Consider the following 14,633-nt stretch of genomic DNA (forward strand, 5'->3'; position numbering starts at 1 on the left):
GGAGCCTCTAACTGATTTAAACCCATCATGCTCCTTCTGACCATTTACCAGGGCCGCGGTAACTTTCGAACAATCCCGCAGCCCCGGCAGGTTTTGGCCCTGGTGGGCCCCACTGGGGTTTGCTGACTCTCTGTGGAGGGTGCGGAACAATGCACGCCGCCGACGCCTGTTGTCTCCAAGCAGACAGAGGGACGGTGAGCCACCCCAAATTATATAGGGGCGAGGGGGAATGGGATGTCTTCGTCTCCTTCTGCGAAGGATGCCAGACAAGGAGGCGATATAATAACTGAGAGTACGCGCCTCTTATCCTAGCCACTGCGGTGGACGTGGAAGACACCACGCGCGTCGGGTATCGAGACGACTGCCAGCCACCGTAGACGTGGGTCTGTGGGCGATGAGTTTCGGAAAGCTCACCGTCCCTCCGATTCCATGGAGACAACAGGCCCGTGTCAGCGGCGAGCGTTGCTCCAATCCCTCCACAAAGAGTCAGCAAACCTCAGGCCCACCAGGGCCAAAACCTGACGGGGGATTGCTCGAAAGAGTTACCGCGGCCCTGATACATGGTCAGAAGGAACATGCTGGGTATAAATCAGTAAGTCTCTTCGGTGAAGCAGTGGCGGGGAAAGCTGTACGAGGACGTTATTTCCCGTAACATTCAAGTATAGATTTTTTATGCACGGTAGCTCACAATTTTAACTCAAATAGCAGTCTGGGGGTTAACCGTAGACGTTCCTTATAATAGCAAAAAATCATTAGGGCATTATCCTCGACGAAAATCTACGATATGTTTACTGTGGCGTCAGCAACCCCCAATGGGCCCCAGTGGGGCCCATTAGGGCCAAGGCTTGCCGAGGCTGCGGGATTGTTCGAGCGACTTACCGCGGCCCTGGTACATAAAGAGCTTAAGAAGGCACATGATCGGTTTTAGTCAGTAGGAGTTTTACTTTCCCTCAAGCTGCTAACCCACATCGGAAAGGGGGAGGGTCATTTGATTGACTTCCCAGGTTAGACAGGAGTCGTTTGAAGGCAGCGCGTGCCTTCTCCAGTTTGGGGACGTAATGGAATGCTCCAAACATTGTTGGATTTTTTTGTATTTTCAAATTCAAATAGCAGCCTGGGGGTTAACTGTAGACGATTCTTGTAATAGTAAAAAATCTTCAGGGCATTATTCTCTACAAGAATCTACTATTATTTTACTCTGGCCGGCACTTTCAGTTTTGGGTACAAAATGTTCGAGACTTGAATGATCTCCTTTACAGGTTTCTATCGCATTTGTAGTAAAATATATCTAAATATCGAACAAGCAACTTCCTAAAAACGAATGTAGTCCAGTACGTAATTTTAATATCGTGTAGGTATGTGGTATAAAATATTTATATAATAATAATTTATATATTTTACTATATTCTTAGGTAATTATTGAGGCGCGTTAAAAATACTTCACCAATATCAACTATATACACGATAAACTGATCTGCGTTTGTAGCTACTTACCATATAATACAAAATATAGCTCAAAAACACTTACCTTCACTTAATATTTATTTGTATTCAGTAATGTCTGACTCAGGAACAACAAATATATTTTATAAATGAGAGACAAGGTGAACGATCAGTGAAGTTTTCTTCGTTCAGCTAAATTTGTCATTCATTCAATAATCGCCATAACAGCTTGCGTGTTAATTATTAGTTGCCGCTCCTGTATCGCTTTTATGCGTCTACTATAAAGTTCTAATGGGACTATAGACTGCAAAAAGTTGTGCCCCTTTGGCTGCAAAGCTGCTGAATAAGGTCTGTAGTGCACGTTCTGGCGCTTGAGCTTCGCACCTTCGGTAATAAACGGATTGGCTCTAAAGCTCTTAAGCAACAGTTTTGTGCTACTTGGGATATCATATTTTCACAAAAATTGGTTATGTTTATAAATTTATGTTGATTTTAAAGAATTATACACACATCAAAAAAAGTTGCCGATCACTTTTTCTTCTATTTAGACTCTTTATTTAAAAATAAAGAATTTTATTTTTCTGTGTTTTTGGGATTCGGTTTTATTTTTTTGTAAAAAGTTTTTTTTTTTTATCACTCATTTTTAATTAGTTTTTATTATTCATACTTTACTGCTTAGTTTTAACTGCTGAAATGGTTATTGACCGTACTATTTACAATTTTTAACTTAACAAAACTGCTATTTAGAACTGCTTCTTTAAATCAGTGCAGAAGTTTCCCTGGGACGCAGACAAAATCGCGGGGAAACAGCTAATATATAACAACCTATTTATGTTGTGAGCATGTCGTGAATGATGTAAAGCTGGGTACTCACTTAGCAGTGTAGAGTTAGAGTCGTAGGCACGAGCCCGCTGCAAGCCGCTCGCGCGTGGAGTGCTGTAAAGCTGGGTACTCACTTAGCAGTGTAGCACGTAACGTATCAGATACGGTAACAAGTGAGTACGTAGGCACGAGCCCGCTGCGCAGTGACCCGCCGAGTGGCGGTTTCACTGCGAACACAAAGGCGGCTCGCGGTGTGCTCGTGAGGACCGTGGACGAGCCGTACCCACTTGCAGGTTGATACCGTATCTGATACGTTACGTGCTACACTTCTAAGTGAGTACCCAGCTTAAGGGCTTGTCCAGAAAGGGCGAATTCGTCGCGATTCTCTCGTGCGAATCACGCGCGATCGTTGCGTCCAGAAAGAGCGTTCCAACGTGCGAGCATTTGTGGACGAATTTTGGCGCTCCATTGTTCCCGATACGTCCCCTCGGCCGGAGTTCGCGCGTTTAACTGGACGCAACAAGGGGTCCCTAGTATCTCGACTCGCGCGCAATACTCGCGAATCACGCGCGAGTCGAGGGTCTGGTGTTATGCACGCGATTTACGCGCGTATTTTGAATTCGCGCGATGCTTGTGGACGCGATGTATTCGTGCCTAGTATCTCAATAGCGCGCGAATGAATTCGCGCGAAACGTTTCGCGACGAATTCGCTTCTTCTGGACAAGGTCTTAAGCTCGCAGTGACCTGCCGAGTGGCGGTTTCGCTGCGAATACAAAGACGGCTCGCAGTGTGCTCGTGAGGACCGTGGACGAGCCGTACCCACTTGCAGGTTGATACCGTATCTGATACGTTACGTGCTACACTGCTAAGTGAGTACCCAGCTTTACGAGCTGATGATACAAATGGAAGTATAATGTTATTTTGTTAAGACAAGTTAATGACCTTGTGCAAAATATTCCCCCATACTAAGGAAAATATCTTTCCACGAATTTGCCGCCATTTGTCATTCTTGCGAGACGGGGAATCAATTAAGTTATTGACAATTAAATTATTATAGCTGTCGTAAATATGATACGTAAATGAGAATGCAGTGTAAAGTGTCAAAAAGGGATGGATGGCCATATAGTCATAACGAGTTCTGTCGTGTTTCAAGCGATACGATAAACTTAGTGGGTCCCGGCTGTCATTTGTACTACGAGACTTACCAAGGGGTATAGGGTTTTTTTTTAACGACGTCAAAAATCATCAAATGACCCCTCTCGCTGTGGGTTAGCAGCGGTGAGGGAGTGTCAGACTATTACCGACTAAAAACCGTCGTTTTCCGTCATAGACCTTTTATGTGCGAGGGCCGCGGTATCACTTGTGAACAACCCGCAGCCCCGGCAGGATGGGGGTATAGGATTGCCCTGGTAACTGTAATGTAGGTAAAACACTGATTCCAAACGGCATCCAATTATGACATGACTGGAAGCCGACCCCAATAATGAGTGAGTGTTAGATATGAGAAGTAATAGGTTGATTTATTATTTTGTACCTACCCCAGGACAGAATTTCCCAAGGGTATGATGAAATAAAATAGAAATATATTCAAAAACAGACATTTAATATTAGGTCATATTTGTTGCACATTCAGAGGCATAACCTCGTACACTAAACTCTTAACATAAATAACAAGCATCCGAAAATGGTTTATTTTAAGTTCTAAGTATTACGAAATAAAATATATAAGCCATATACTAAAATATTCACTTGGAGAGATCTAAAGCCGATATTACAGACACTGTGATCAGAAAATACTTTGAACACGTTTAAGCCAAAAACAGTCGGATAGCTCGATGTTAGTCTTCGCAGCAATAATATATAGGTATTGGCCATCTTTTTTTCTGATTATGCAATATGTATGTATACGAATGTTATTAAGAATAAAATGCTCATAGAAAATCACGATAGATTTACAACAAAAAAAAAACAACAAAAATCTTATTTTCTGTTTTTACCTTCGATTAATCAAATAACATATTAAGACTGAGAAATTCAAGTTTTTGAAGTTTAAAATATAATTTAACAAGCACACAAAAAAAATATCAGGCCTAACTTGGTATTGAAAAAGTGATCAGTTGGTTAAAAAATCAAGAATGTAAATATTTGTAAAATCGTAAAACTCAACAAGAAGGCAACATATTAACTAAGTATTTTATTTTCCAGTAATAACTCATGACTACTTGAGAGATACATCAGTTATTTCTTCATGGTTCAAACTTTGAACAATTCTAAGTAAACGAAGCATCTTGAAGGAATCAATAAGACAACTAGACGTCACTTGGCAAAGACATGTTCAGCTGATATCCTTAAAGATGATAACGGATTTAAATGTTCTAGATAAATCATTTTGAACGATTGGGAAAGAAATTGTTGATATATTTTCACGTATTTCCGAGGCTACCACTTTCTCATGGGAATCACAGCTACAGTCCCAAAGCAACATCAGATATGAAACTCTCTGAAGTTATCAATAAGTTATCACTAGTAACAATAGTAGCACACTTAAATTAGAGTAAAATATTTTAAGAAAAGCTAGTATTACATCGTCTTCACCAATTACAAAGTATAGAAGACACACTTCAAAGATATTCTCATAACATTCTTTGTACAACAAAATGTGCAAACCTTGTACTGCCATCATTTACGTTAGTCATTACCACAAAATGAAACAGTAACTTTGATCATTCATTCATGGGTTGATTATTTCAATTTCTGAGAATATCAAATCTTAGAAGTACGGCTTTTGTTGATCTTTGACTAATACAATACACTATCCTAAAATATGTTACACTAATTCTCATGTTCCCCAAATCGGATACTTGGGAAGATTTTTTCGAAGATCCGATTCAATAGGTCTGAAGTTACGACATAACAGTGTATTGGACATCTCCAAAACAAAAACTTTATTGAAAATATACATTAGAAGTACTGTAGCGTTATTTGCTGAGTGAAAAGCACAGATGAACACAAACAGAAGAATTTTAACTTACGTCTTTTTAAACTACTTAAGTACGTTTTTAGACAAACAAAATATATAGGTATATCATTTGAGAATACAGCCCTAAAACAAAAAAAAAAAACTTAAGATTAATAAAATTGTATGACATTGTATGACATTGTTGGCTAGATGTTATTCACTTCCGTACATAGCGACCGTATATTTGTGAAAATAGTCAAAACAAAGAAAGCTGTAAGTGATCACCAGTGATCTAGTCAACGGTCCCGCATTGTTAAACATTAAGGTCTTATTTAGGTATATACCTTCTTTATCTAAAAACTTGTGTAACTTAAAAAGTTTAAATTAAAATTATTCTGTAGGTCTGTTCACTTTCACACTTCAATTTTTTTATTTACCATATAACAGTGTAACTTGATGCCTAAACAGGGGCGGATTAAATTCCCTTTTTTCTTTATCAACTACAAACGCCAAATTTTAAAGTAATCCAAAAAGGCCTAATAATACCTACTTAGTGCAACCAAAAAGTTTGGACCAAACAATTTTATCACGAAGCAGATTCTGCTATTTGCTGAAATATATTAGAAGCAAGAAACTGCAAAGCATATTTGATTTCAGCAAACCTTTAGTAATGGTAATACATGGCTGATATTTGATAAACCGAAGGTAATAAGTGATATTCTTATAATTTAAATGATGGCAAACAGAAGTGTCATGACTGCAGCAGCTGCCATGGATTGTTTGCTGGTCTCATAAACCTTCTTAAGGTCCAACCATCTCGCGGTGTTCCATATGACGTAGCGAAACGCATTGAAGTAATGGAAAGCGAAAGGTGCTCCCAACAATATTTTGAGTATGAATACCATCATGGCGCCTAAGTTAAGACTCTGTATAACAGACACGTACGTCTCGATGCCGTTGGAGAGGAACAGGGAGCCCCAGGCGAGACCTAACGCGTAGAAAGTTACGATGGCACCTGAAACAAAAAGCAACATGGATAAGTTAATTATTCTGACTATCGCGTACTCGGAATGCTTTTAAAACCCATTGGAAAAATAAATTAGAATACACAGAGGGAACAATTTAAGGGTAAAAAATGGAAGCCTTGACTTCAAACTTTTTAATAATTTGCAAAGTTTACAGAAGTTGGAATTGGTATATAATTTATAGGGTAAACTATACAATAAAGACGGGTTGAGTGTACTGTTCTCCTATTAACTTTATTAACTTAGTCTAGGTACCGATAAGTAACTGTTTGTAAAAAACCTTCCAAGTGCGAGTGGCATGAAGGATTACCTATAAAATGTGCAAAAAAATACGTTTGTTATATGAAACCCCCTAAAAAAGGTACTTGTCTTATTTTAGTTCTCAGCAGAACAACAAAAATGCATCGTCTGTCTGACTATAAGGGTTCATGAGATACAGCCCGATAACAAACCGACAGCGAAGTCTTAAGTCCCTAAAGTAAGGGTCCCTTTCTACCTTTTTGGGTAGGTACGCAATCGTAAAACAAATGAGCACGTGCCGGCCTTCATAGCATTCAGCTACAGATCACAATAACAGTAGTGCGGTTAAGGGAACGTTAAACATGCTTAATCCGAATCAACAGTTATTGAGTACCAACTGTAGGGACATTAAATATGTACTTGTACTCAAAACCGCAACGACGCGTGCCATATCTCATTTTGGAGACAATGCGTTTCTTTTATTTAATAGTTGAAGGACAACTTACAAATATTTGTACTAATGAGACACATTATTTATATAGTGTACCGTTGTAATTTGCTAGTTCTAAGAATAGGATAGAAATTATAAACTACAATAATTACAATATATATTTATTCTAAAAATATTAATACAACAATGTAATTAAACTAAAATAAACACAACTAGTCACTTATCAACTTAAACTACATTATAAATAATTTTGCATAAAACATATACGGAACCCAATATTAATTGTTTACACAAAGGTCCTGGTATTTATTGCGCCTACGCATCTCTAAACGAGTTAACTGGTTTCGCCGCGCACGACGGGGTGGCACCCTCGAGTGCATTCGTAAAATTCGCCGGAGACGCAGGAGACGACCAAAAGGTATCAAACGTGACGGCTGTGTCACACGGTTTTCAGATGACCTACATTTTTATTTCGTACCTGCCTAATTAATACTTATTTGTGCTAAACAAATCTTAATCGGAAATACCGCTGGGGATTTTTATGTTCCACCTTAAGCCCTCGCTACACAACTTTCCAAGTTCGCAAGTAATAGGTACATATTACAGAAATATTGACCCTGAACTGACACACTTGGCAATGTTATACAATAAATACAGGATTCACAGTCATGTTATCATCATCTAACAAGCGTTTTCCCAATTTTGTTGGGGTCGGCTCCCAGTCTACCAAAATGCACCCAAGTACTTTTGTTTTACAAGAAGCGACTACCTATCTGACCTCCTCAACCCAGTTACCTGGGCAATCCAATTCTCCTTGGTAAGACTGATTGTCAGACTTTCTGGCTTTTGACTACCCGTAACGACTGTCAAAGATGTTCAAATGAAAAAAATATTGAACGTACTTTCCAAAAAAGGAAAGCACCACATATTGAACCGATCCATAGAATTTATAGATGGCTAAGCTTTCAATATTTTTGGCCTTAGACAATTTCAAAATATTAACGACACATTTAGGGGCCCTAGTATCCTAGTAGTTTTGAAGTGCCTTCCAAAGCACGGCGGTCCTTGTATGACATTCTAGATGGTCACCCATCCACGGCCGGCCGTGCCGAGCTTAGATTAACGTTCGATCGGTCTACCTAATTTAGCTTACCCACGAGGTAACCGCGTAACAAAGCTACTATTGTAAAATAATGTCGGGAATAAATAATGTCGGGACACCTTTTCACACACGGTTGGTTAGCCCCATGGTAAGTTATTAATTAACTTGTGTTATGGGTATTGGTCACAACTGATAAACTACATATAGCTACATATATACATATTTATAAATACATATTGTAACACCCAGACCACGGCCAACAAGCATGCTCATCACAAAAATGTCGATCGAACCGGGAATCGAACCCGGGACCTCAGATTCGGCAGTCCGGCTTGGTGACCTTTGCGCCACAAAGGTCGTCAGAGGCATTGGCATTGTGGCAGGACTTTAAATGTTATTCACATAATACATGTAATTTATTACCTTATTATATACCTTAGTTCTATTCAATGTCCCATTCTTTTCGAGCAGTAATAAAGAAAATCGAATACCTTATATCCGTAGTCACCCCCAATGAGCCTGTCTCGAGTTTCATTCGCTTTCAATGAGATTATAGCTTATATAAAAGCAAAGTAACAGTAAAACGATTAGAGGAATAAAAGAACGGGGCGATTTAATCAGCTAAGCTTTCTGTGTTATCACAGATACCAATGGTTACTTTCAAAGGCTTACAAATTATTCTGTTGTTTTTAATCCGTTTAACTGACATTGAATTTATATTTATATGTGGCTCGATAAAAGGGTAATATTTGCTTAGATCTTAGCTAGCAAAATCTGATCATGTCTGAGCCGAATTTGCACACAATGGTTTAGAACAAGTAAACACCATTTTGTATTTAAGTTTGAGTATTTATGTATTTGTACATATATATAAGTTTATTTTATTATTTTCAATTATTGAGTACCTACCTAGACATTAAAAATAAAAAAATAAACTTCGAAAAAAAAAAAAAGTTTGAGAGCCATTTTAATCAACTCTTAAGTATATTTTGTTGTAAAAACAGCAAAAGTAACATCATCGGTGAAAATTTCTACTAATTATCATAGTTCGTGGGATACAGCCTAACAGATCGATAGCGAAATCTGAATAATAGTATCCGGATTTACTGTTTTGAGTATCCTAAAAATTATGAATTTTCCTGACTCATGAGTAGATTAGTGAAAATAGCGTATAATTTAAGCAGATTTATTATACATTATATCAAAGATGTAACAAACTTTTGATTTGAAAAAGTACTTTTATAAGAAAAATACTTACAAATAATGTATGATGAATATGGAGCTAGCGAGATTTTTGTAGATGTCATTTCCTACTTCTTTGATTGCTGCTCCCCTTCATCTGGGAGTAAAGAAAATATTCAATTTAATACAATTATCGTTACAACTTTTTACATTCCAAATAAGATAAGACGCGGACTCGTTTTTTTTTTTATATTATTGTAACTAGTAGGGATAACGTTCGTACATAAGCATGGGTCAATCGATCATAAGGTTAAGAAACACTAAGCGCGGACGTTCCATAGATGTCACATTCTTGACGTGAGATTTTCTGTGCCTCAGTAGCTAGGTACGTTAAGTTTATGGCTAGCGGCTCGACATGTTTGTCAATCAGAAGGCAGAAAATCTGACAACCAATGTTATATCTTTGGAGGATATACTGGTGCCAATTAAAGACCCTAAAGATTAAAATATACATTTAATTATAAACGATGTTACATGTGTTAAGAGCAAGTGGTCGATGACAGTCCACTTTACATTAGGATCAACAAACGCCTGCGTTCAGCATTAATATTACGACAGAGTGCAACTGGTTGCTATTCAATTTCTTGAAGGCGTGCTGCGCCTGAACAACCAGTCCAACCAAGGTTCTTCAGGTTGTCCGGGAAACTGGGTTGAGGTCAGATAGGCAGTTGAATAAGTGACATAACATTTGGAAGAAGCCTTGGCTAATTAGTAGGGACTAGGTATAAACATCTGAGCTGTCGAATTGGTATAGATCGGAATACAATTCTTAAAATCACTAAAATTTTTAAAGAGTAGATAAGTACGTTTGAGCATTAAAGCAAAAGCCACGATCTATTCTAGTCTGCTGTAGGACTCCTGCATATTTGAGTGGACCTGTCCACTGTTCAGGATTGACACCAATACGTCAGTCTTCGTTAAAGCCCAGATTGAAACACCTGTGACGCAGCGAACAATGGAGCTTCAAGGACATTTCTAGTACCAAATATACAAATATTTGCCAGCCTATATTTTATTTTATATTAGTTTTTGAAACATATATGTGAATATAACTAGTTTTACGCCCCATTTAATTTAACGTGTATGTTTTAGATTTGCTATATGGATAAAAAAAAGAATAAAAGCAACATAATGGGCTGCCTGTCAATCACCCACTGAGCTTAAACCACGACGAAAAAAATTCCATCCATTTCTGTATTTTTATACAGTTTCTGGCGCTTTCACCCGCATCCTGGAGAAACCTGAATAGAATATACCTAGCTATCACGACTGACATAGAATAGTAGCTAATAAATAAATAGAAATATCCGAGCCTTCCAAAGCAAAAACAAACAAACCTACTCTTTATAATTACCGAGTTTACACAAAGATTTACTTTATCTGCGGTAAATAATTTACAGCGTCAATTAAAAATAAACTTATGTACAAACAAAATCCCTGATGGAGAGTTTTGTAAATATGTTGATTTATGATTAAGATTCCAGCTTGTGATAACTGGAATTTAACACCGGTCGCAGGCAGCCGGGCGTTCACTAGATTGCGATAGTTATTAGTTGCGCTCCAATGATAAATAAATTCATGCATGCTGGACTTTTTAGAATAAAATCATAAAGCCCTAGGTAATAGTCTGTGTACTGAACTATTTTTTGTATCCACCGGCTTTGTGTTCAACGCCAATAGTTTCAGATATTTTCATGAACGAGATAAAGTGACAATGAAAATTATTTTGAGGGTTCCTTTGAAGGTCTATAAAGAATATTGTAGGCTGACATGACAGCAAACAAAGTAATCCGCGAGGCCTTTTTAAAATGTTGCGTTGAAAGTAAATGATTGATCGGTATAAGGTTTTACGAATTCCACGCCCATTCACGAGTCCAGAGCAATTAGTCATTCAATATAGTAAAAAACCCTGAAAGTCATTTATATTTGCAGTTATGCACGGGCTTTTAAAATGCTTGACTCAAAAGATAAGTAGGTAACTTTGATTTTAACGAGTGAAATTTCAGCACTTACAGTAAAATATTGGGAATTAAGAATCTTGAAATACAGATACTTAGGAGTGCAGACATATCAACAACGAAGTACCTAATTCCATCGTTCAGAACCTCGGTACCTTATAACAATACACAGGTTTAGGGAGCATAATATATCTCACGGTCCTGGGAACCTCAGAGCACTAGTTTTCACGTATGTATTCACCGATGCCACATCATACACGGTTCATATAATGAAGCAACGTATATTACTCGGCAATCTATTCACGATGCTTCTGCACGTGATATCTCCCGTTTCTGGATTCTGTTTAATTCTCGTGCAATTTGTACCTACTTCTGGTTCAAATAGATTTCTCGAATATACAGAGGGCAATTGTAAGCATGAGGACACATTGTCTGCCATAATTTAAGTAGTAAGAATATGGGAATGTCTGCGTTTTGTCCTAATGTGGTGCAAAAATAATGGTTACTCAGGCTGCATCTCTGTTTGTATAGTGATTCAAAAAAATTTGCTACGACCACCGGACTCAATTGAATCTTACAAACAGTAGAACAAAAAGGAATCGATCAAGTACGGGTCGGTCTCCCGCACCAATTGTCCCCGACAATGCATTCAAACTACTTCTCAAACGAAAATATAAACTGTCTGGGTCTTTATAATTTGCATTTTTCATCTTAGAATGAAATCTACGCAGTTATAAAAATATGTCAACATACGTGTAGTCGTCTCTCAAAAGCTTAATAAAATATATCCACGTTTTAATGTATTCAATAATTCCTATTTTATGAAAATTGAAAACTCTCAAAGAGACTTAAAGTATACGATTTATGCTGAGATTTGTGTTGGGAAAACGTTTCTGAGTTATTACAATAGGAAATAATAAATTATTAGCTTTTGAAATTAAAGTTTGTCTCTGCGGAGTAATTTACTAACATTAGAGTAAGATTTCGTAGGTATGAAGTGGGTAATACAGTAAGACTTGTTATGAAGGTATATTTTCGAGGCGTACGCGTACGTGACAAGTATCAACCGTACCTACTATGGCTATCATACAAGACGTAAGTGCGCGGGATTGAAGTCACACACCATCATAACCTTCTTCACTAACATCTTCTTCACAACGGAAAGTTATGATATCAACCCACTATTTGCCGTGCGTTTAAAACTATGTATGAACTTATACGGATTTTTAAATAACTTCATTAAAATAATCTCAACCCGGCAGTAAAATATCGCTCGCTCTTTATTTGTGACTTTACAACTAACGAAACATAAATTATGTTTATTTGGCAATATAATAGAGTCATTTTCTCTCTTCACCGGATACCTATCAATTATTGATGAAGAGTATTTTACCTTTAATATACAAAATATTTGCGTATAATTGCGATACTCAGAATATTTTACGATAAGTAATGAAATGATCATCATTTTTCGACTTCAATCGAAACACGTTAAAAAGGTTAAAACTTCGATGAAAATTACATTCGTGGTACACGTGTCTCATTAAAATATTCGCGTAAAAAGAATATGTAAACAGTGCAAATAATATTAATATCTGGAGATATTTCACACACGATCGGTTAACCCCATGGTAAGCATTGCTTTTGTTATGAGTGCTAACCCAACTCATAAAATACATCATTATATATATGTTTAGAAATAGATACATACTTTAACACCCAGACCATAGCTAACAAACATGTTTATTACAAAAATGTTAACTATATCGGGTATCAAACCCGGTTCGAAAATCAGTTCGACAGTCTGGCATGGTGACTATTATATACTAGCTGTTGCCCGCGACTTCGTCTGCGTGGGCAATTTAGAATTTCCAGTTTCGTTTATTTAATCGTTCATTGCTCAACCCCCATAGGTGATAGCGTGATAATATATAGCCTATGTGTTGAACCGCCCCCTAGGTAATAGTCATGCAAAATTTGATTTAAATCCATGTAGTACTTTTTGAGTTTATCCGGGACAAACATACAGACAAAAATTCTAAAAACTACATATTTGGGTTCAGAATCGATTATGGATCACCCCCCAAGTATTCTTTAAAAAAAATATTCAATGTACAGTTTTGACTTTCCTATCATTTTATTATATGTATAGATAAAGTCCTACAATAAAAAACTGTTGAACTATTTGCCCTACTTGAGAAGTGTCTTATATTTTGTTACTCGTTTTTACTGACTTCTAGAGTATCCAATAGGTACCCATTAGATATATTATTATTTTATATTTCAACCGTTTTGTATAGTGAACGAATAAATCTCGAGCTGTAACAGGCTACTTTGTAACGTGGCGGTGTAAAGCTCGACCCAGACATTGTGAGGCATGGGCCACGACCGGCGCAATGAATGACTCGGCTTCGAGTCGTGCGTGATGAAAAATTGTACTACGAGGGCTGCCTTTTAAGTTGTGTCGTTTGAAATAAGTATAGATAATCCAATAATTTATTACCGTTTATTGTTTTTTTAAGAATACTCAGCAATATTTAAAGCACTTTTGCATACGTTCAAACTAGTTTTTGAAACATTTATTCCATTCCAAAGTGGGGGTAGTCAAAACGGCCTATTTGTAAGCGTCAACAGTTTCGTCAGGTGTGCTGAAAGGTAGACCACGAAGAATTTGCTTAATTTTGGGGAATGTAATAAAATAGTTAGTGCTTAAGTAAGGGCTGTCAGATGGATGATCCAAATTTTCAACATTTTGGGAACTCAAAAACGTATTTGTTTGGCGGGCGGTGTACGAACTTGCACTGTCATGGTGCAGGATCATTCGACGTCTTGAATTATTTTTTCTAAATTCGGTGATGACTTGTGGCAAACAAATAGTGGTATACTATAGTTCGGCCATTCAGAGAATGCGTTCCTGACACGTCGCGATTGAACTGACGACGTAACTTTGCAATGGCGTTGCAGTTACGATAAAAATATTTTTGCTGGTTGTTTACCGTTTTAACAATTGAGGAGCATTAAAACAACATTATTATATCAATAATCAATGAATGTAGTTACGTCGTCAGTTCAATCGCGACGTGTCAGGAACGCATTCTCTGAATGGCCGAACTATAGTCAGCGGTAACCTTTTTGCAATATTCTAGTACAATAGTGGCGAGATGGCCACCCTTTGCCACAAACGAGGCAACCATTTTTTTTATTCATGAAAGAACGACTCCGGTCGGTTTTGGCTCGTCTTGGAAGTCCCAGACCGTTGACTGCTGCTTGGAATATGGATCGCAAGCATATATCCAAGACTCGTCACCCCTGACTATATCATAGACAGGCTTTGACTCTCCTCTGTTCAATCGCTGCAGAGTTTGCGACACCAACTTACTCGGGCTTTTTG

At 37.7% G+C, this 14,633-nt stretch overlaps 1 protein-coding gene across 1 annotated transcript in view; it reads right to left on the reverse strand.

Annotated features, from left to right (window-relative positions):
• Window positions 1-5,952: 5,952 nt before the first annotated feature.
• Window positions 5,953-14,633, reverse strand: part of LOC124645472 (succinate dehydrogenase cytochrome b560 subunit, mitochondrial-like) — a 30,651-nt gene continuing 21,970 nt past the window's right edge. The window contains exon 3 of the mRNA XM_047185287.1: window positions 5,953-6,239. Coding sequence (XP_047041243.1) covers window positions 5,953-6,239 — 287 coding nt within the window. The remainder of the gene's footprint in view (window positions 6,240-14,633) is intronic.

Source organism: Helicoverpa zea, chromosome 31 (genome assembly GCF_022581195.2).
Source record: "Helicoverpa zea isolate HzStark_Cry1AcR chromosome 31, ilHelZeax1.1, whole genome shotgun sequence".
Lineage (NCBI taxonomy): Eukaryota > Metazoa > Arthropoda > Insecta > Lepidoptera > Noctuidae > Helicoverpa > Helicoverpa zea.